The sequence below is a fragment of the Oncorhynchus mykiss genome, chromosome 18 (genome assembly GCF_013265735.2).
Source record: "Oncorhynchus mykiss isolate Arlee chromosome 18, USDA_OmykA_1.1, whole genome shotgun sequence".
In the NCBI taxonomy this organism is placed as follows: domain Eukaryota; kingdom Metazoa; phylum Chordata; class Actinopteri; order Salmoniformes; family Salmonidae; genus Oncorhynchus; species Oncorhynchus mykiss.
Genome location: NC_048582.1, coordinates 16,947,491 through 16,970,797, shown reverse-complemented (window position 1 = coordinate 16,970,797; position 23,307 = coordinate 16,947,491). Strand labels below are relative to the sequence as shown.

General features: G+C 45.2%; 1 protein-coding gene across 3 annotated transcripts; it reads left to right on the top strand.

Moving 5' to 3' along the window:
• Positions 1–882: 882 nt before the first annotated feature.
• Positions 883–23,031, top strand: LOC110495685 (eukaryotic translation initiation factor 5B). 3 transcript variants are annotated; one of them, XM_036952050.1, is made up of 24 exons: positions 883–1,040; positions 4,351–4,473; positions 4,629–4,695; positions 9,763–10,510; positions 10,642–10,671; positions 10,841–10,879; positions 11,009–11,229; positions 11,348–11,597; positions 11,695–11,781; positions 11,919–11,990; positions 12,088–12,386; positions 12,473–12,691; positions 13,340–13,407; positions 13,495–13,636; positions 13,875–14,006; positions 16,125–16,307; positions 16,514–16,675; positions 17,612–17,743; positions 18,413–18,544; positions 18,646–18,722; positions 18,852–19,016; positions 21,164–21,302; positions 21,417–21,578; positions 21,813–23,031. In XM_036952050.1, exons 1-24 carry the CDS (start codon positions 1,006–1,008, stop codon positions 21,918–21,920), a joined length of 3,792 nt encoding a protein of 1,263 aa, XP_036807945.1. In that variant the 5' UTR covers positions 883–1,005; the 3' UTR covers positions 21,921–23,031. The 3 variants fall into 3 exon arrangements, with proteins under 3 accessions (XP_036807945.1, XP_036807946.1, XP_036807947.1); XM_036952051.1 differs by lacking the exon at positions 10,841–10,879; XM_036952052.1 differs by lacking the exons at positions 10,642–10,671; positions 10,841–10,879.
• Positions 23,032–23,307: the final 276 nt, after the last annotated feature.

Sequence of the window (23,307 nt, the reverse complement as noted above, 5' to 3'; positions counted from 1 at the left end):
GGCACTCAGCATTCATTGCCTTGTGCATAAGAACAGCCCTTAGCCGTGGTATATTGGCCATATACCATACCCCCTCTGGCCTTATTTCTTAAATATACCCTTTAGAAAATAGGTTACATCCTTTTCCAGAGTGCAATAAATGCTGCCTCTGTAATGGGGGTCAGTGTGCTGCTAACAACTTAGCTTCCCCCACATCCTTCAACTATCCTCTGCTTTGAAAGTGATGAGAAGAAGCCCAGTGGCGGGCAGTGGGGGAAGATGGAGCGATATGGATTTTGGCTGACATTCTGCAAATTTTTGTCATCGATGAAACATTACATCCCAATACAGTTTTCTGTTCCCAAAACTAAAATCTGTTACGAACAGAGTGGACTAAGTTTAATAGATTTGACCCTTTGTCAAAGTTGTAAAAAATAGCTTTGTTTAGAAGGAGTGTAAGGGCGAAATGCCAATTGACTTATTTCACACGCACACTTCACAGAGTGGCGTTCCCTAACTGAAATATGCAAATACATGCTAGAAGGTGCCAATAGGATCTCGCTAGCTCGAACACAGTGCCCACTATGATTAATTTGCTCTCATTGAAAATGACATGCTGCTGTTTATCTTGGGTTGATTATAAAACTATTTGGCCTAGCGGTTAGTGTTGGACCAGTAACTGAAAGGTTATTAGTTTGAATACCTGAGCCGATAAGGTGAAAAATCTGTCGATGTACCCTTGAGCAAGGTACTTGACCCTAATTTGCCCCTGGGATGCCGTACTACTGACTGACCCTGACCACACATTTCTTTGCACCTGTCACAATAACAATACTATTAATAATGTGTTACTCCATTATACCTGCGCAATTTGCGCAGTGAAGATGCCCTTCACTTCAGTACAGGCAATAGAAAACGCTCTGCAACTGCGCAGGATGTGTGACCAACCCCCATTGGACCAACCATATGTGCTGTATCGGCGAACAACGAGGCTGAACATTGTGGATAAAATTAAAAACAAGGAGAATGGGGAAGAAACAGAAAAAGTCAGGCGATGACAGGTACACGATAGTGTGGCCCGTGTGTCATACGATTTGAGAAAGTTGTGATGTATGCAACAGACTTCTATGACTATAACGGTTAGCTAGCTAACGCTAGTCGTACAGGCTGAGCTGGCTAGCATTAGCATGATACTGAAGCCATGAGTTTCATGTGGCGGCAGATTGCCTTGGCTAGGCCTCCCGTCTCGGGCTTATTCATAAGCTAACGTTATCCTCGCGCACTTGTTTTCTACCTTTCATATTGACAATGAATTAACCAATTTATATATCGTATAAACATACTTGATGCTGAACAACAGAGACACGAAACCTATTATTCTCGCTATTAGCTAGCATATGTTATGCAGCTACATTGGCATCCTACTACCAGCTAGCTAGCCAGGCTCCATGCAGTCACATAATGAAGTTAATTTCCATTAGCTCGTGAGCTATCTAACTTAGCTACCTTGCTCGCCCACTAATAGGGAAACGCAGATAACTAGCTATATATGTTGCAATTCTAGGAGGACATTGTCAGCGAACTATTGCTGAATCTTTGAGTCACTGACAACACAAGTGAGGACCTCCAGCCTGGCTATGCCCCATGCCTGCAACATCATCCCTTTTCATTGTGCTGTCAGAAATGGCCCTCATTCATTGTCCAAACTGTCGCCTCTATGGCTTGAGTATCCATTCAATGGCTGTGACCCCGTGTGAGTAAACATGGTCATTTGCGATTGATACCCCAGAGATTTGTTGTCCTCAGTTTGGTGGGGCTTCAGAATAAAGCAGTATACTGATCTCTGGTAAAAATATATATACTATTTCCATTGCCAAGTATGATGCTTTACGACCAAAAGTCTTAACCAATGTTGTTGTTCATAAATTGATACATTCCTGAATAGAGATGTCAATTGACACTGACTCACGTCTCATTACGACATAGCCCTACAATGGCTGCTTGTCTGCCAAGTGCACAAATCTACACTAGCTCCTTGTAGTAGGCACTCTTATCCACCCTTTGTAAGTCATGACCAGGTGTCTGCTTTTGACTGTGGGAATGAGCCTTGACAGATAATAGACAGAGCGACAGTAGGCTAAGTGTCGTGCTGGCTTGGTGGCGGCGGCTGCCATTTAAGTTGATAATTGAGGGATATATATTGACTGACCTGCCGTGATGGTGAGCTCTCACCCCTTGTACTGTATACTGCTGATCTGTAGCCTGCTCCTGTTCCAGTCAACTCTGCTGTGAGGTCAAGATGATACCAGGCCAGGGCTAAAGATGGCGCTGAACAGCAATGGCGGAAGGATATTAAAGCTTGATTAACTATGGTCCTCTCTGTTCCCCATAACCAACAACTATTATAGGTCTGGTCCAGAAACAACCACTAGCCCCTAACCCTAAAGGCACTTGTATTTAAGCAATATCCATAGTAGTTATTACAGGTAAATAAGTGAAAGGAATAACATTGATAGAACAGGATAATTCCATCAACATCCTGTCTATCAGCTGCTTCTTCATGATTTTATTACCCAGAGGCAAGAGTGTCTGCACTGTGTACCCTGTGTGTTTTACCCGGGGTTGGGCCCTGTTCATTCTAACATAGAGGTGTTTTCCACTGCTGATGCAACAGGCATGCAAGGAGGCTAGCCTCACCCTCTGTATAAAGTCTGAGGCTGAGCAGACGTAGGGCTTTTAGTCTCAAAGATCCATGTGCTGCTTCAGGTAAGGTTATTGTGGTTGGATTGTGGATGGTTAGTAGTTGAGATGATCATAATGGTCATTACAGGTTAGGGACTGAAGTTGTTTGTCTTTCATGTTTGGTTTTCATCTTCACCCGTCTGACATAAGACTGAAGGTCTAGAATTAGTTATTGCATTTTTTGGACTGAAGGCGTAACAGTGTCAAGTGTGCAGCTGCCATTCAGGTGGTGGTGTTGTTCTTGTTGGATGCACACTTCCCACTGTCAGGGTTGATTTGTGGCCACCAGCAAGTCATTTTAGGACCGCAGTAGAGCCTACAAATCTGTCAACATTTTCTGTTGACAAGACTTTTTAGTGTCCTGTGACTGACTGGGTCTGACTGACTGACTGGGTCTGTCTTTGTCTGACTGACTGACTGGGTCTGTCTTTGTCTGACTGACTGACTGGGTCTGTCTTTGTTGGACTGACTGACTGGGTCTGTCTTTTGTCGGAATGACTGACTGGGTCTGTCTTTGTTGGACAGACTGACTGGGTCTGACTGACTGGGTCTGTCTTTTGTCGGACTGACTGACTGGGTCTGTCTTGTCGGACTGATTGACTGACTGGGTCTGTCTTTTGTCGGACTGATTGACTGACTGGGTCTGTCTTTTGTCGGACTGACTGACTGACTGGGTCTGTCTTTTGTCGGACTGACTGACTGACTGGGTCTGTCTTTTTGTCCGACTGACTGACTGGGTCTGTCTTTTTGTTGGACTGGATATGAAAATCATATTTGCGTGAAATGTGCTAATTTGATCAAGGCTGCAAATATTTGAAATCCCACACATTCGTTGCTAGTTTGTATCATTTTGCTGCTAACACGGATCCCAAACCGACTACGCGCGTGCATAAATTTATTTTGTCCCCCCACACCAAATGCGATCACGACACAAAGGTTAAAATATCAAAACAAACTCTCAACCAATTATATTAATTTGGGGACAGGTCGAAAGCGTTAAACATTTATGGCAATTTAGCTAGCTAGCTTGCACTTGCTATCTAATTTGTCCTTTTTAGCTAGCTTGCTGTTGCTAGCTAATTTTTCCTGGGATGAAAACATTGAGTTGTTATTTTACCTGAAATGCACAAGGTTCTCTACTCCGCCAAATAATCCACACATAAAACGGTCAACCAAATCGTTTCTAGTAATCTCTCCTCCTTCCAGGACTTTTCTTCTCTTGACTTTATATTGTGATTGGCAACTTTCATAAATTAGGTGCATTACCGCCACTGACCTCGTTCGTCTTTCAGTCACCCACGTGGGTATAACCAATGAGGAGATGGGAGAGGCAGGAGTTGCAGAGCGATCTGCGTCACAAATAGAACTTACTTATATTTTATCCCTTGACATCGCAGATGCTTGTTGGCGCCGCGTGAGCAGTGTTGGTGCAATAATTGAATAACATAGATTTCTACATTTATTTTGCATGCTCGCTCACGCGACGTAAGCGGTGTAGTCAGCCTGTAAGCCTGCATTTTTTGTAACATAGCATATGGCAGAAATCTGCATGGAGAAGATATGCTTGGTAATGCTGTCTTTTACCATGTGTAATGTTCATCATATGTGATTTGCATAACTTTGTTTCAGTGCCAAAGACGGTGGCATCGACCTTGACGCCCTAGCAGCAGAAATCGAAGGAGCGGGAGCCTCCAAGGAGCAAGGTAAAGGAAAGGCCAAGAAGAAAAAAGACAAAAAGAAGGACGATTTTGAGTAAGTCTTTATTTCTCTCTCTTCAACAGTAATGAACGCTCCATTTTAAAATAACTAAGGAAATAAGAACCAACTGCTGGACGGAAATATTTCTACACTTGCCTTGGATTTTGCAGCCTACTGTGTATTGATCATAATGATTTGATCTTTAACAGTGAAGACGACATCCTGAAGGAGCTGGAGGAACTGTCTCTTGAAACCACAGGAGCTAAAGGCAGCAAGGTGAAGTGTAGCCATATGCTAATCTTCAAATGTAATGACCCTATACCAGGCTATAGCCCAATGCTAATCTGCATATGTAATGACCCTATAGTAGGCTATAACAGGGTTTCCGTTAGCCAGTAATAGCCGGCTTAAAAAAATAAATTAGAAAAGCTGATAATGCGTTTTAGCCTATTGACGGAAATACCAATTGATGTAAATATATTTGACCGTTCATGCTTATTCTTTCTATGAGTTAATTAGCATAATTTAGTGTAATTAAATTGCCGCTTGTGTATATTCGTTATACATCTTTTTAATCACATGTGCACAGCATACAGATACTGAGCCTTAAACCAGGAAAATCTGTCAGACAGAGCTTTTATAAGCCCAATCATTGCACAACAATTGTAAATGCAATCGTGGGTTGAAAACATTTTTGTGGCCACGATTAAAAATACCTGCTATTTTTTTTTTATTTCTCTACTGGTAATTGAAGCGTGCTTCCCATTCGTCATTCAAATACACAGTCAACGGAAGGCAGGCTTCATCAGGCTTCATCAGGCTTCACACACCACTTTGCAATGAGCTGGAGGCAGTAAGCCTCTTGAAAACGTATAGCTACTCAGTTGTTTGAAACCTCAACGTTTTACTACATATTATGGGGCGTGTTTTACTACATATTATGGGGCGTGTTTTACTACATATTATGGGGCGTGTTTTACTACATATTATGGGGCGTGTTTTACTACATATTATGGGGCGTGTTTTACTACATATTATGGGGCGTGTTTTACTACATATTATGAGGCGTGTTTTACTACATATTATGAGGCGTGTTTTACTACATATTATGGGGCGTGTTTTACTACATATTATGGGGCGTGTTTTACTACATATTATGGGGCGTGTTTTACTACACTACATATTATGCGGCGTGTTTTACTACATATTATGGGGTGTGTTTTGCTACATATTATGGGGCGTGTTTTACTACATATTATGGGGCGTGTTTTACTACACTACATATTATGGGGCGTGTTTTACTACATATTATGGGGTGTGTTTTACTACATATTATGGGGCGTGTTTTACTACATATTATGGGGCGTGTTTTACTACATATTATGGGGCGTGTTTTACTACATATTATGTGGCGTGTTTTACTACATATTATTGGGCGTGTTTTACTACATATTATGGGGCGTGTTTTACTACATATTATGGGGCGTGTTTTACTACATATTATGGGGCGTGTTTTACTACATATTATGGGGCGTGTTTTACTACATATTATGGGGCGTGTTTGGGGCGTGTTTTACTACATATTATGGGGCGTGTTTTACTACATATTATGGGGCGTGTTTTACTACATATTATGGGGCGTGTTTTACTACATATTATGGGGCGTGTTTTACTACATATTATGGGGTGTGTTTTACTACATATTATGAGGCGTGTTTTACTACATATTATGGGGCGTGTTTTACTACATATTATGGGGTGTGTTTTACTACATATTATGGGGCGTGTTTTACTACATATTATGGGGCGTGTTTTACTACATATTATGGGGCGTGTTTTACTACATATTATGGGGCGTGTTGTACTACATATTATGGGGCGTGTTTTACTACATATTATGGGGCGTGTTTTACTACATATTATGAGGCGTGTTGTACTACATATTATGGGGCGTGTTTTACTACACTACATATTATGGGGCGTGTTTTACTACATATTATGGGGCGTGTTTTACTACATATTATGGGGCGTGTTTTACTACATATTATGGGGCGTGTTTTACTACATATTATAAGGCGTGTTTTACTACATATTATGGGGCGTGTTTTACTACATATTATGAGGCGTGTTTTACTACATATTATGAGGCGTGTTTTACTACATATTATGGGGCGTGTTTTACTACATATTATGGGGCGTGTTTTACTACATATTATGGGGCGTGTTTTACTACATATTATGAGGCGTGTTTTACTACATATTATGGGGCGTGTTTTACTACATATTATGGGGCGTGTTTTACTACATATTATGGGGCGTGTTTTACTACACTACATATTATGGGGCGTGTTTTACTACATATTATGGGGCGTGTTTTACTACATATTATGGGGTGTGTTTTACTACATATTATGGGGCGTGTTTTACTACATATTATGGGGCGTGTTTTACTACACTACATATTATGGGGCGTGTTTTACTACATATTATGGGGTGTGTTTTACTACATATTATGGGGCGTGTTTTACTACATATTATGGGGCGTGTTTTACTACATATTATGGGGTGTGTTTTACTACATATTATGTGGCGTGTTTTACTACATATTATGGGGCGTGTTTTACTACATATTATGGGGCGTGTTTTACTACATATTATGGGGCGTGTTTTACTACATATTATGGGGCGTGTTTTACTACATATTATGGGGCGTGTTTTACTACATATTATGGGGCGTGTTTTACTACATATTATGGGGCGTGTTTTACTACATATTATGGGGCGTGTTTTACTACATATTATGGGGCGTGTTTTACTACATATTATGGGGCGTGTTTTACTACATATTATGGGGCGTGTTTTACTACATATTATGGGGTGTGTTTTACTACATATTATGAGGCGTGTTTTACTACATATTATGGGGCGTGTTTTACTACATATTATGGGGCGTGTTTTACTACATATTATGGGGCGTGTTTTACTACATATTATGGGGCGTGTTTTACTACATATTATGGGGCGTGTTTTACTACATATTATGGGGCGTGTTGTACTACATATTATGGGGCGTGTTTTACTACATATTATGGGGCGTGTTTTACTACATATTATGAGGCGTGTTGTACTACATATTATGGGGCGTGTTTTACTACACTACATATTATGGGGCGTGTTTTACTACATATTATGGGGCGTGTTTTACTACATATTATGGGGCGTGTTTTACTACATATTATGGGGCGTGTTTTACTACATATTATAAGGCGTGTTTTACTACATATTATGGGGCGTGTTTTACTACATATTATGAGGCGTGTTTTACTACATATTATGGGGCGTGTTTTACTACATATTATGGGGCGTGTTTTACTACATATTATGGGGCGTGTTTTACTACATATTATGGGGCGTGTTTTACTACATATTATGGGGCGTGTTTTACTACATATTATGGGGCGTGTTTTACTACATATTATGGGGCGTGTTTTACTACATATTATGGGGCGTGTTTTACTACATATTATGGGGCGTGTTTTACTACATATTATGGGGCGTGTTTTACCAGGCTTCAAAGTAGACTAGGCAGAATCCCACCATATCCGTGGAGGAAAATATTTTATGCGGACTATTTCTCTTATTTTCTATTGGTTATCATCTTTCTTTCATTGTCCGGTAGCCAAATGCACATTCCCGCCTACTGCCTTGTGCACATTGCTGACTTAATAATCTTAAAAAATTATATTTTTTAAACATTTAAGCGAAACGTTCTGATCTGTTGCGCCCAACTCGTTGCTTTTTAAAGTATGTTTTCTGTATCCGAGGCCTACTGGTTGTATGAATTTGGGATCTATCGTCCAACAACTGTCCCAGAGTCTGTTTGGGCTCTTTCCATCTCAACAAACGGACCAATAGAATAGGTCAACTTTTCTACTATGGGGGATAGTAGATTGACAGGCTCATGCACAGTGATAAGGCTAGGGAATGCTAAGGTTTCCCTAAGTAAATGTTATTAAATTGCCAAAATGATATAGCCTGATTAGCCTACTCCTGTCTATACAGAAATAAATAAAATAATTTAAAGTAGGCTGTTAAGCATGATTTGGCCACAGAGGATCGTTAGCCTCCTCTAGCCTTAAAAATGTTTAATAAGTTGTGGATTGTTTTAAATCCCATTGCCTACAGTTGGAAGGAAAGGCAGCATGCGGAATTTGGGCAGCACATGTGGAAAATGCCAAATAGATTATTGTTGAGTTATGACTGTCAATGAAAAGAGGCCCAGCCAGGCATATTGGAATATTTAAAAATTCAACATGGGAAAACATAGTTTGGAAAGAAGAATGGCTATTGCTGTAAAGAGAAGACAATGAAAACACTCTAATCTGTAAATTCTCAACTCAATTGAGCGAACAACAGTAGGCCTATAGCCTATCTTATTGGCACCAGCAGAGACATCGGCCATTACCCCGTTGAGTGCGCTTTGCTCAAATTCACTCTTTAGTGTCACTTAAAAGTTTGTTTTGGACTATAATCTTCCTCCTCCAGTTTAGATGGATGTCATATTCTGTCACCCTTTCCGGTAGACCTATTATATTGTGAGTGTCAGCAGAGTAGGCTACCCTGTCATTTGTCATTTAAAAAAAGATTCTGCTAATGTCTGCAGTCATATAAAGTGTAGTAGAATTGCATGAAATGTGTTTTTATAAAAGGCCATATTTGTTTTACGTGCACAGAAAGAAAAAGCGTATCTGATATAGACGAGGCCTCTACTCTATACGAGCTCCGCATTGAACAGTCTTTTTTGCGAACAGTGATTGAGTTATATAATTAATCAAAATGTTGACTGTCCGATTTACTCCTTAAGAATAGTAGGTTATCTTACATAAGTCTGCTAATGCGATGATTCATGGAATGCTTTATTATAAAGGGGCATTTTTCCTTTTTCCTGGGAAAAATAGCTTCCCCAAACTTGAAACTCACTGCCTATTTTTGCTGTTCGTCACTTGTCTTGTTGGCTGAGGAAAAGTTCATGTGGACAGATATTCTAACATCTTCAATGTGCGCGGTAAGAAGGACACAGGTCACTGCATCCTTGACTTGCATGTTCTGTTAAAATGAATTACCATAATCTAAATGTGATGTCTGTTATTCTGGGCACGTGGATGGACGCCTAGTCAGGGTATGCACCCAATGCATAGTCCTATGGGTCCAGTCATGTCTGGCGCCACATTTTCTAACCGGAAACCCTTGGGCTAATAGCCCAATGCTAATCTGCTTATGTAATGGCCCTGTCTGGCAAAGCACATGCTTCTATGGAGCACTCATCACTTCCGCAATCCACAGAAACCAGACGCCACAGACGAGCCGGAGAGTGCCGCCGAGCCCCCGCCACCCACCAAAGCAGAGAAGAAGAAGACACGGAAGGGCAAGCGAGCCAGCCTGGAGGATGACGACGGGGACGACGAAGAGGTTTCGGGTACGGGTGACGTGGAAGACGAAGACAAGCAGAAGGACAAGAAGACGTCTGCTGCCCCCGCTGCTGCTGCTGCTGCTGGCTCAGACTCGGAGGACGACGCCTCACGGACCCGGAGGAAACTCAAGGCAGGGAAGAAAGGAGGCCGCAAGGAGGCCTCGGACGAGGAAGAGGAGGACGACGATGGAGGTGCGAGGAAAGGAGAGGGGGGAGGGGAGGATGATTCAGATGATGACGACTCTTTTGACGCATCGCAGGCTGGAAAGAAAGGCAAGAAGAAGAAGGGCAAAGCCAAGGCAGACAGTGAAGAAGAGGAAGAGGAGGAGGGAACCTTCAAGATGAAGACGGCAGCTCAGAAGAAGGCAGAGAAGAAGGAGAGAGACCGCAAGAAGAAAGAGGAGGACAGGGCTAAGCTGAAGAAGCAGAAGGAGAAGGAGGAGGAGAAAGAGGGGAGTATTGAGGTTGCAGCAGTGCCTAAGAAAGAGAAAGAGGTAGGGAAGAAGAGTGAGCCAGCGGTGGCCCCAGCAGCAGCCCCAACCCCAGCAGCAGCCCCAGCAGGAGAGACGGAGGCAGCAGCAGAGATTGAAGATCAGGAAGGGGCTGATCCTCAAGGAGAGGGTGAGATTTACAATTGGTTTATATTGTATCCATTCCACAGCCTAAATGGCAACACTTTACAATGAGTTGCCCATATGCCATGTAGGAACTACTTTCGTTTTAATGTGTAAATGCTTATCTGTACCCATTAGCTGCCGATGAGGTGCTTGAAGCAATTAATGGTAAGAGAAGGAAACAAACAGATTTCTGCTTCAAGGTAGCTTGTTAGATGCCTTAATTTAGCTGGACCCCAGGATGAGCAGCATAATACATACAAATACACGTGTTAATGTGTAGGTGCATGCAGTTACAATAGTAGAAGTCTACTGATCTTAATTCTGTACCCATTAGCTGCCGATGCGGTGGTGGAAACAATGAATGAACCCAATGGTGATGTTTTCAAAGTAGTTAAAAGTGGCGTTACTGTGTAGTTACATGCAATTAGTCCAAAATGTAGAAATGGCTTGCATAGTTACTGTGCTGTGACTGATTTCTGTCGGGGGTTTTGTGCTACTTCAGAAGAGGAAGGGGGAGACAAGAAGGGCAAGAAAGACAAGAAGAAGAAGAAGGGGGACAAGGAGAAGGAGAAAGAGGAGAAGAAGAAGGGACCCAGCAAGGCCACAGTGAAGGCCATGCAGGAGGCTCTGGCTCACATGAAGGAGGAAGAGGAGCGCGCCAAGAAGGAGGAAGAGGAGAACCTGCGTCGCCTGGAAGAGCAGGAGGCTCAGAGACTGGAGCAGGTTAAGCACACACACACACACACACACACACACACACACACACACACACACACACACACACACACACACACACACACTGACCTCTTACCAACTGACCTCTTCAATGTAACACCTACAGGAGCGTCTGGAACAGGAGCGCAAGGAGAAGAAGAAACAGAAGGAGAAAGAGAGGAAGGAGAGGCTGAAGAAGGAGGGCAAACTGCTGACCAAAGCCCAGAAAGAGGCCCGGGCCAGGGCAGAGGCCACACTTGAACTCCTGAAGGCCCAGGGTATTGAAGTGCCATCCAAAGACGACTCAGTGCCAAAGAAAAAGCCAGTGTACGGAGACAAGAGGAAAAAGAAGCCCCAACAAGCACAGACCCCTGAAGGTAACAGCCTCTTCCAATCCACATCAAATACATGTCCAACTGCAAAGTCATCTATTTGTTTGTGCCTCGTCCCTCATTCCTCCTCTTCCCCGGTCAGAGATCTCAGAGGTCATGTCACCCACGTCGGAGACAGCAGAGCCAATCATCTCACAGATGGCAGTGGAAACTCCCGAAGTAGCAGCAGGTAAAATGGACCATAGATCTTGGAGACGGAGCCTGCCTTAATGTCCTCCGCTTGTTGTCCAGATCTGGGTGTAACGCCAGACAACTTTCATTGCCTCAGTCACATTTTGTGTCATGTCTTCCTGTCCCTCCCCCCAGAGGTAGAGCAGAAAGCTGAGTCTGCAGTTGATGACTGGGAGGCTATCGCTGAGACCATCGATCAGGACAAAGGTAAGACAGGACAGACTTTAGGTTTTTAGCAATATGGCAATATCTCCCAAAGGCTTGGTGGCTTACACCTCACATAACGTCTCTTCTCCCTCTACAGAGCTGAAGACGGTCCACATTGAGGTGAAGCCAGAGACACCAAAGCAGCCCCAACAGAAACCCTTGTCACAGCCGGAGGAAGAGGACGACGACGAGGAAGAGGACGAGGAGGAAGAGGATGACGAAGAGGAGGAGAGTGAGGAGGAAGAGAAGGAGAGTCAGGCTCACACAACGCAGCAGGCCCCAGCCACTAAGAGGAAGGGAGTGAAGGAGAGCTCAGAGTCCAGTAGTGACAGCGACTCTGATGACGATCGCACTAAAGAGGAGCGGATCTACGACAAGGCCAAGAAGCGTATTGAGGTAGTCTTTCACAAACACACATCCTACCAACATTGTTAAACGGTAGGGAAGTGTAATGTTGTTGTCTCTGTGCTCCTCCTCTGTAGAAACGGCGAGCAGAGAACATAAAGAACATAAACCTGGACAAGCTCCGCTCCCCCGTCGTCTGTGTACTGGGCCACGTAGACACAGGCAAGACCAAGATCCTGGACAAGCTGAGGCATACACACGTACAGGACGGAGAGGCAGGAGGGATCACCCAACAGATCGGAGCCACTAACGTACCGCTGGAGGCCATCGTAGAGCAGACCAAGATGGTGAAGAACGTGAGTACTGCTGCTCCTCTCCCTTCAGCTCAGACCCAGTCATACACGGAACAGTGACCGTAAACTGAGTGTACAAAACATTAGGAACACCTTCTGTTTTGCCCTCAGAACAGTCTCAATTTGTCGTGGCATGGACTCTACAAGGTGTCAAAAGCGTTCCACAGGGTTGCTGGCCCATGTTGACTCCAACACTTCCCACAGTTGTCAAGTTGGCTGTATGGCATTTTAGTGGTGGACCATCCTTGATACACACGGGAAACTGTTGAATGTGAAAAACCCAGCAGCGTTGCAGTTCTTGACGCACTCAAACCGGTGCGCCTGACACCTACTACCTTACCCCGTTCAAAGGCACTTCAGTGTTTTGTCTCGCCCATCCACCCTCTGTATGGCACACATACACAATCCATGTCCCAATGCTTAAAAATCCTTCTTTAAACTGTCTCCTCCCCTTCATCTACACGGATTGAATTGGATTTAACAAGTGACATCAATAAGGGATCATAGCTGTCACCTGGATTCATCTGGTCTGTCTCGTGGAAAGAGACGGTGTTCCGAATGTTTTGTACACTCAGTGTGTGTATGGCATTGGATTTGAATAGATAGTTGGTGTTTAATGGCTCTTTAATCATTTAATTGTTTCCTCTTCAGTTCAACAACGAGGCCATTAAAATCCCAGGAATGCTGATCATCGACACCCCAGGCCACGAGTCTTTCAGGTAAACCCTCATTCAGAAAAATGTGTGTCCAGTGCCCTAAATGTGTTTGTCCTGACTGCGTCTCGCTCCGTCTGTCTGTGTGTCCAGTAACCTGAGGAACCGGGGCAGCTCTCTGTGTGACATAGCCATCCTGGTGGTGGACATTATGCACGGCCTGGAGCCTCAGACCCTGGAGTCCATCAACCTGCTCAAGGAGAAGAAGTGTCCCTTCATTGTAGCACTTAACAAGGTCAGTCTGTCTGGTCAGACATGCTCATAGCTTACCTCTGGGATGGATAGATGTCTAGTAGAGGACTTGCATGTATTAAAGGCACTCAATGGCCCACAATTCACTGGGGATAAAGCTACCAGGATACAATAGCTTGCGGAATTCTTTTTTTTTTGCACAAATAGTTAATTGGTTGCCCATCCATGTGACATGTGCATTTGTGTCCCTTCTATTCGTTCCATTTCTATGTCTACTCCAGATTGACCGTCTGTACGACTGGAAGAAGAGTCCGGACACAGACGTGGTGGCCACACTGAAGAAGCAGAAGAAGAACACCAAGGATGAGTTTGACGAGAGGGCCAAAGCTGTCATCGTGGAGTTCGCCCAGCAGGTCACTAACTATATGAACAACGGAGGGGGAAAGAGTTTTGGCGTTGACAGCACTTTTCACTATTGCGATGCACCTATTGTGTGAACCCTGAGTGACCCTGCACCTGAGAGAGTGTTGCCTTATGTACATAGACATGGAACACTAGTCACTTTAATGATGTTTACCTACTGTTTTACACACTTCATATGTATATACTGTATTCTAGTCGAGATTCATCAATTAAAAAGGTGTGTACAGCAGTAGTTATCTACCAGCAGAGCGATCAGGTTGTAGTTATCTACTGCTGTACTCACCTTCTCTATTGATATACTGTCTGTCCATACTGTCTATACACACTATTATATGTGTATATACAGTGGGGCAAAAAGTATTTAGTCAGCCACCAATTGTGCAAGTTCTCCCACTTAAAAAGATGAGAGAGGCCTGTAATTTTCATCATAGATACACTTCAACTATGACAGACAAAACGAGAGAAAAAAATCCAGAAAATCACATTGTAGGATTTTTAATGAATTTATTTGCAAATTATGGTGGAAAAAAAGTATTTGGTCACCTACAAACAAGCAAGATTTCTGGCTCTCACAGACCTGTAACTTCTTCTTTAAGAGGCTCCTCTGTCCTCCACTTGTTACCTGTATTAATGGTACCTGTTTGAACTTGTTATCAGTATAAAAGACACCTGTCCACAACCTCAAACAGTCACACTCCAAACTCCACTATGGCCAAGACCAAAGAGCTGTCAAAGGACACCAGAAACAAAATTGTAGATCTGCACCAGGCTGGGAAGACTGAATATGCAATAGGTAAGCAGCTTGGTTTGAAGAAATCAACTGTGGGAGCAATTATTAGGAAATGGAAGACATACAAGACCACTGATAATCTCCCTCGATCTGGGGCTCCACGCAAGATCTCAACCCGTGGGGTCAAAATGATCACAAGAATGGTGAGCAAAAATCCCATAACCACACGGGGGGACCTAGTGAATGACCTGCAGAGAGCTGGAACCAAAGTAACAAAGCCTACCATCAATAACACACTTCGCCGCCAGGGACTCAAATCCTGCAGTGCTTAAGCCAGTACATGTCCAGGCCCATCTGAAGTTTGCTAGAGAGCACTTGGATGATCCAAAAGAAGATTGGGAGAATGTCATATGGTCATATTAAACCAAAATATAACTTTTTGGTAATAACTCAACTCGTCGTGTTTGGAGGACAAAGAATGCTGAGTTGCATCCAAAGAACACCATGCCTACTGTGAAGCATGGGGGTGGAAACATAATTCTTTGGGGCTGTTTTTCTGCAAAGGGACCAGGACGACTGATCCGTGTAAAGGAAAGAATGAATGGGGCCATGTATTGTGAGATTTTGAGTGAAAACCTCCTTCCATCAGCAAGGGCATTGAAGATGTGGCTGGGTCTTTCAGTATGACAATGATCCCAAACACACCGCCCGGGCAACGAAGGAGTGGCTTTGTAAGAAGCATTTCAAGGTCCTGGAGTGGCCTAGCCAGTCTCCAGATCTCAACCCCATAGAAAATCTTTGGAGGGAGTTGAAAGTCCGTGTTGCCCAGCAACAGCCCCAAAACATCACTGCTCTAGAGGAGATCTGCATGGAGGAATGGGCCAAAATACCAGCAACAGTGTGTGAAAACCTTGTGAAGACTTACAGAAAACGTTTGACCTCTGTCATTGCCAACAAAGGGTATATAACAAAGTATTGAGATAAACTTTTGTTATTGACCAAATACTTATTTTCCACCATAATTTGCAAATAAATTCATTAAAAATCCTACAATGTGATTTTCTGGATTTTTTTTCTTCTAATCATGTCATAGTTGAAGTGTACCTATGATGAAAATTACAGGCCTCTCATCTTTTTAAGTGGGAGAACTTGCACAATTGGTGGCTGACTAAATACTTTTTTGCCCCACTGTATATATTTATATTCTGGTCTCTGACATTGCTCGTTCTGATATTTCTTCATTTCATTTGTATGTTGTTATTGTGTTTGACAGGACTTCACTGGTAGAGCTAGAAAGATAAGCATTTCACTGCATCTTAACATCTACAAATCTGCATATGCGACCAATGAACTTTGATTTGATTGTGTATTCGTACAGGGTCTGAACGCAGCCCTCTTCCATGAGAACAAGGACCCGAGGACCTTTGTGTCTCTGGTGCCCACCTCGGCCCACTCCGGGGACGGCATGGGCAACCTGATCGCTCTGCTGGTGGAGCTCACCCAGACCATGCTGGCACGACGCTTGGCACACTGCGACGAGCTCAGGGCTCAGGTCATGGAGGTGAGGGACAATTACTACATTACTGTCACAGTTTATGGGGACGAGGAAGAATGATCCTCCCTGTTGTTGTCACGGTTAGATTGCTGTTATTTTAGGGTCGTTTCCGTTACACCAGTCACACTACCGTTACGCAAGTGTCATTAACGTTGCGTCATCTAACACTTAATGTTGTATTAAACTCAACATGTGTCCCTGTCCATCGTCAGGTGAAAGCCCTGCCTGGTATGGGCACCACTATAGACGTGATCCTGATCAACGGCGTTCTCCGGGAGGGCATGACCGTCATCGTCCCGGGGGTGGAGGGACCCATCGTCACCCAGATCAGGGGGCTGCTGCTGCCTCCACCCATGAAGGAGCTCAGGGTCAAGGTATGGAGGAAATGTTTGTTTATTTTAAAGAGCACTTGTAGGAGCAGCAGACAGTTCTGACCTGATTTCAACAGGAATGTCATGCTGTCCATGACTTGGCTAGGGGTTAATCCTAACTTCCACGTCTCATTTTCACTAAATCATTCACTGATGTCAATGGCAGACTAAGCGATAATTTGACGGTGGAAGTTAGAATTAGCAGCAGGTAGTCTAGCGGTTAGAGCATTGGGCCAGTAACCGAAAAGTCGCTGGTTCAAATACCCGAACCGACAACGTGTAAAATCTGTCTGTGCCTTTTGAGCAAGGGGCACTGTACTACTATGGCTGACCCTGTAAAACAACACATTTCACTGCACCTATCTGGTGTATGTGACAATAAAACCTTTAAAAAAAACTATTGGCCCCATAATGATGATCTGTGTGTAGTATTAATGAATGATCTGACCCCCTGTCCTCTTTAGAACCAGTAGGTAGTATTAATGAATGATCTGACCCCTGTCCTCTTTAGAACCAGTAGGTAGTATTAATGAATGATCTGACCCCCTGTCCTCTTTAGAACCAGTAGGTAGTATTAATGAATGATCTGACCCCCTGTCCTCTTTAGAACCAGTAGGTAGTATTAATGAATGATCTGACCCCCTGTCCTCTTTAGAACCAGTAGGTAGTATTAATGAATGATCTGACCCCCTGTCCTCTTTAGAACCAGTAGGTAGTATTAATGAATGATCTGACCCCTGTCCTCTTTAGAACCAGTAGGTAGTATTAATGAATGATCTGACCCCTGTCCTCTTTAGAACCAGTAGGTAGTATTAATGAATGATCTGACCCCTGTCCTCTTTAGAACCAGTAGGTAGTATTAATGAATGATCTGACCCCCTGTCCTCTTTAGAACCAGTAGGTAGTATTAATGAATGATCTGACCCCTGTCCTCTTTAGAACCAGTATGAGAAGCATAAGGAGGTGTGTACGGCCCAGGGAGTGAAGATTCTGGGGAAAGATCTGGAGAAGACGCTGGCAGGGCTCCCCCTGCTGGTGGCCCACAAGGAGGACGAGGTGGCCGTGCTCAGGGTGAGACTGGCACATTTAAGCGATATGGCCCGGGGGGGGGGTGTGGTATATGACAAATGTACCACGGCTAAGGGCTGTTCTTAAGCACGACGCAACGCAGAGTGCCTGGATATAGCACTTAGCTGTGGTATATTGGCAATATACTAAAAACCCTTCAGGTGCCTTATTGCTATTATAAACTGGTTACCAATGTAATTAGAACAGTAAAAATAAATGTTTTGTCATACCCTGGGTATATGGTCTGATATATCACAGTTTTCGGCCAATCAGCGTTCAGGGCTCGAACCACCCAGTTTATGTACTGTGTATCAGAGGTTCTTAAACATTTTCAGCTCGAGACCCAAATGAGAAATTGACCCTGTGACCCGAATCATCCTCCAACCACCCAAATTAAGAAGAAATAATGTGGGATTATAGATGTATTCTCATTATTTGCAACCCACTTGGAACCCGACCCATAGTTGAAGAAACCCTTCTGTGTATGAAAACAGGGCTGTGTCTCAATAGTGCTAGACTGGATTCCTCTGCCACTTATGTCATGTCACATGTCAATAGTTATGAATGGCTCCCTGCTTCCTCTCCTTGTCTTATTTTTCCATCTCTTGAGTTAGTAACTAGTACACACACACACAGTGTATTGAGATCCTCTGCGTTATGATCCCCCTGCAGGATGAGCTGGTGCGGGAGCTGAAACAGACTCTGAACTCCATCAAGCTGGAGGAGAAGGGTGTGTACGTCCAGGCCTCCACTCTCGGATCCCTGGAAGCCTTGCTGGAGTTCCTACGAGTGTCCAAAGTGCCTGTGAGTATCACCCACATACACACACACACACCGTATCAAACTACAATATAGTATTGAGAAACTGTGCTGTAATGTTCATGTTTTTCCGTCTCCTCCAACAGTACGCTGGCATCAACATCGGTCCAGTCCACAAGAAAGACGTGATGAAAGCTTCCACTATGCTGGAGCATGACCCACAGTGTGTGACCTCTTCTGTCTTCTCTCCTTTCTATACCCTGTCATACATGTGTTTGATAGGTTAATTACGCTGAGACAATAACCAATCGGTGAAAACTGGACAATAAAAATCCACGCTGTCCTGTTCTAGGTATGCAACGATCCTGGCGTTTGATGTGAAGGTGGAGAGGGACTCTCAGGAGATGGCTGATAGTCTGGGGGTCAGGGTGTTCAGCGCTGAGATCATCTACCACCTGTTTGATGCCTTCACCAAGTACAGAGAGGACTACAAGAAGGCCAAGCAGGACGAGTTCAAGTATGTGAACACACACACACACACTACATGATACCAACCATAACTTTGTTTTGCTGTCATAGGCCTTAGCACGAGTGATCCACACTCAGCCCATTGGAAGGCTACACCTGTCCTGCCTAGGCTAGGTTTCCAGACAGGACAGTAGGTGTGTGGTATGCCTGGGCTAGGTTTCCAGACAGGACAGTAGGTGTGGGATATGCCTGGGCTAGGTTTCCAGACAGGACAGTAGGTGTGGGGTATGCCTGGGCTAGGTTTCCAGACAGGACAGTAGGTGTGGGGTATGCCTGGGCTAGGTTTCCAGACAGGACAGTAGGTGTGGGGTATGCCTGGGCTAGGTTTCCAGACAGGACGGTAGGCGTGGGGTATGCCTGGGCTAGGTTTCCAGACAGGACGGTAGGCGTGGGGTATGCCTGGGCTAGGTTTCCAGACAGGACGGTAGGTGTGGGGTATGCCAGGGCTAGGTTTCCAGACAGGACGGTAGGTGTGGGGTATGCCTGGCCTAGGTTTCCAGACAGGACAGTAGGTGTGGGGTATGCCTGGACTAGGTTTCCAGACAGGATGGTAGGTGTGGGGTATGCCTGGACTAGGTTTCCAGACAGGACGGTAGGTGTTGGGTATGCCTGGGCTAGGTTTCCAGACAGGACGGCAGGTGTGGGGTATGCCTGGGCTAGGTTTCCAGACAGGACGGCAGGCGTGGGGTATGCCTGGGCTAGGTTTCCAGACAGGACGGTAGGCGTGGGGTATGCCTGGGCTAGGTTTCCAGACAGGACGGTAGGCGTGGGGTATGCCTGGGCTAGGTTTCCAGACAGGACGGTAGGCGTGTAGTATGCCTGGGCTAGGTTTCCAGACAGGACGGTAGGTGTGGGGTATGCCTGGGTTAGGTTTCCAGACAGGACGGTAGGTGTGGGGTATGCCTGGGCTAGGTTTCCAGACTGGACAGGTGTGGGGTATGCCTGGGCTAGGTTTCCAGACAGGACAGTAGGCATGCCTGGGCTAGGTTTCCAGACACGACAGTAGGCATGAGGTATGCCTGGGCTAGGTTTCCAGACAGGACAGTAGGCATGCCTGGGCTAGGTTTCCAGACAGGACAGTAGGCATGGGGTATGCCTGGGCTAGGTTTCCAGACAGGACGGTAGGTGTGGGGTATGCCTGGGCTAGGTTTCCAGACAGGACGGTAGGTGTGGGGTATGCCTTGGCTAGGTTTCCAGACAGGACGGTAGGTGTGGGGTATGCCTGGGCTAGGTTTCCAGACAGGACGGTAGGCGTGTAGTATGCCAGGGCTAGGTTTCCAGACAGGACGGTAGGTGTGGGGTATGCCTGGGCTAGGTTTCCAGACAGGACAGGTGTGGGGTATGCCTGGGCTAGGTTTCCAGACAGGACAATAGGCATGCCTGGGCTAGGTTTCCAGACAGGACAGTAGGCATGGGGTATGCCTGGGCTAGGTTTCCAGACAGGACAGTAGGCATGCCTGGGCTAGGTTTCCAGACAGGACAGTAGGCATGGGGTATGCCTGGGCTAGGTTTCCAGACAGGACAGTAGGCATGGGGTATGCCTGGGCTAGGTTTCCAGACAGGACAGTAGGCATGCCTGGGCTAGGTTTCCAGACAGGACAGTAGGCGTGGGGTATGCCTGGGCTAGGTTTCCAGACAGGACAGTAGGCATGGGGTATGCCTGGGCTAGGTTTCCAGACAGGACAGTAGGCGTGGGGTATGCCTGGGCTAGGTTTCCAGACAGGACAGTAGGCATGCCTGGGCTAGGTTTCCAGACAGGACAGTAGGCGTGGGGTATGCCTGGGCTAGGTTTCCAGACAGGACAGTAGGCATGGGGTATGCCTGGGCTAGGTTTCCAGACAGGACAGGCGTGGGGTATGCCTGGGCTAGGTTTCCAGACAGGACAGTAGGCGTGGGGTATGCCTGGGCTAGGTTTCCAGACAGGACGGTAGGTGTTGGGTATGCCTGGGCTAGGTTTCCAGACAGGACAGTAGGCGTGGGGTATGCCTGGGCTAGGTTTGTAGACAGGACAGTAGGCATGCCTGGGCTAGGTTTCCAGACAGGACAGTAGGCATGGGGTATGCCTGGGCTAGGTTTGTAGACAGAACAGTAGGTTTGTGGTGTAGTAACAGTCGTTTTCTCTGTCATTTTCCACAGACACATTGCTGTGTTCCCCACTAAGCTGAAGATCCTGCCTCAGTTCATCTTCAACTCTAGAGACCCCATAGTCATGGGAGTCAACGTGGAGGCTGGGGTCCTCAGACAGGGAACCCCACTCTGTGTGCCCAGCAAGGGGGTGAGTGTGTGTGTATATGTAGAGTGCAGCGTGTGTTTGTGGGACCTGTTTCTATCTTTGTAGGACGTAGGAACAGGTGTAATAATATTATCTGACTGACTTCCTCCCTGTCAGTTTGTGGACATTGGCATCGTGACCAGCATTGAGATCAACCACAAGATGGTGGACAGTGCCAAGAAGGGCCAGGAGATCTGTATAAAGATCGAACCGATCCCCGGAGAGGCACCCAAGATGTTCGGCCGACACTTTGAGGCCACCGACATCCTCGTCAGCAAGGTACAGTCACAGAGAGGAGAAAGGCAACACTTTTCTTTTCAAAGTTCAAATTACCGTGTGGTGGGTTTTCAGGTCAACACAGTGTATCAGATGTTGTCAGTACTCACTGTTACATTGTACTGACAGCAGGTACCCAAACTCTAACAACACTGGGTTCTGTACTAGAAGTAGTGGACCATAATGAGAATGGGGAGACTTCGGAGTTCTGAATGTGGTCTTTTGTTTGTTCTCCAGATCACCAGAGCGTCCATCGATGCCCTGAAGAACTGGTTCAGAGACGAGATGGGCAAATCTGACTGGCAGCTCATCATGGAGCTCAAGAAGACTTTTGAAATCATCTGAACGGAAGAACGGGCACACACCTTCATGTCTGCAGCACACCTACACACAAACACACACACCACTGATCATGTGACACCTGATCAAAAACACACACACACACATTGTTCATCACAGCCACGTATGCATACATCCATAAATGGTGGGAGCAGTGCAGTGTCCCCCTCTCCCCCATCCCCTCCCCTCTGGTGGGTGGGGGAGTGTATTTTTAGAGGGGAAACAGTGTTTTTCTGTGAGAAACCAAACTATTTCCCGCTGTTGTTAACAGTGACAGTTTAGACAGCATCAACACACACACTATTCCAACGTGCCTGTTGTTTGGAATCATCTTGAGTTTTGTTTTTCATTTTGCCGCTCTCTCTCTCACTCACCCTCCACATCCGTCTGCTGCTGGAGTCCTGCCCTCTGTAATCACTCTGGTGTTCAGGCTGGGGTGAGACTGGAGAGGGGGCGAGTGGGAGTGAAGAAAGCTGGGTCAGGCGTCACTGGAACCACAGATCTACAGAATTCAGCAAACTGGGTTTGACAAGTTTCCGTGGGTGCCATGTTGGCACCGGAAGTCGCAAGGAGAATGACGTTCCACTGAGAATGCAAATGAGAACCTTATTGTTATGACACGTTGGTTGCCAACATGGAGGCTAGTTTGCTGAACTCTTTATATCTATCACGGATCAAGGGGAGCTGTGCGCCAAAGGCCTGAATTAGAAGAGGGGAGAGGGGAGGCATTCTTACCAGAAGTTTTAGACGTCTGAATAATACGACCTTGTCAGTGTTTTCTCTTTTCTTGAATGCAGTTATTTTATGGTCCTTTTAAAAAGCCCCTCCCTCTCTGACATCACCACCACCCATCACCAGCCCCCCTGTCAGCGCAGTTCGACTGGTGCCTACGGACCTTTTTTTACCATGAATGAACTAGGTGACAAAATAGGCGGTCCCTCTCCTCTCTACTTGAGTTCAAAATGTAAGAGATAATAAAACATCTACATCAATAAAGACATATTTATAGAAGTTGCATACTCTGCCCCCTCTGCCTTGTTGTATATTTTGGATAATGGTATGAATGGAATATGCATTGAATTCAATTCTATAAAAAATAAATATGAAGTGCTACTTCCCCTGGTTTCATATGCTGTTATTAGTGAGGTGGAGTTCCCCTGGTTTCATATGCTGTTATTAGTGAGGTGGAGTTCCCCTGGTTTCATATGCTGTTATTAGTGAGGTGGAGTTCCCCTGGTTTCATATGCTGTTATTAGTGAGGTCGAGTTCCCCTGGTTTCATATGCTGTTATTAGTGAGGTGGAGTTCCCCTGGTTTCATATGCTGTTATTAGTGAGGTGGAGTTCCCCTGGTTTCATATGCTGTTATTAGTGAGGTCGAGTTCCCCTGGTTTC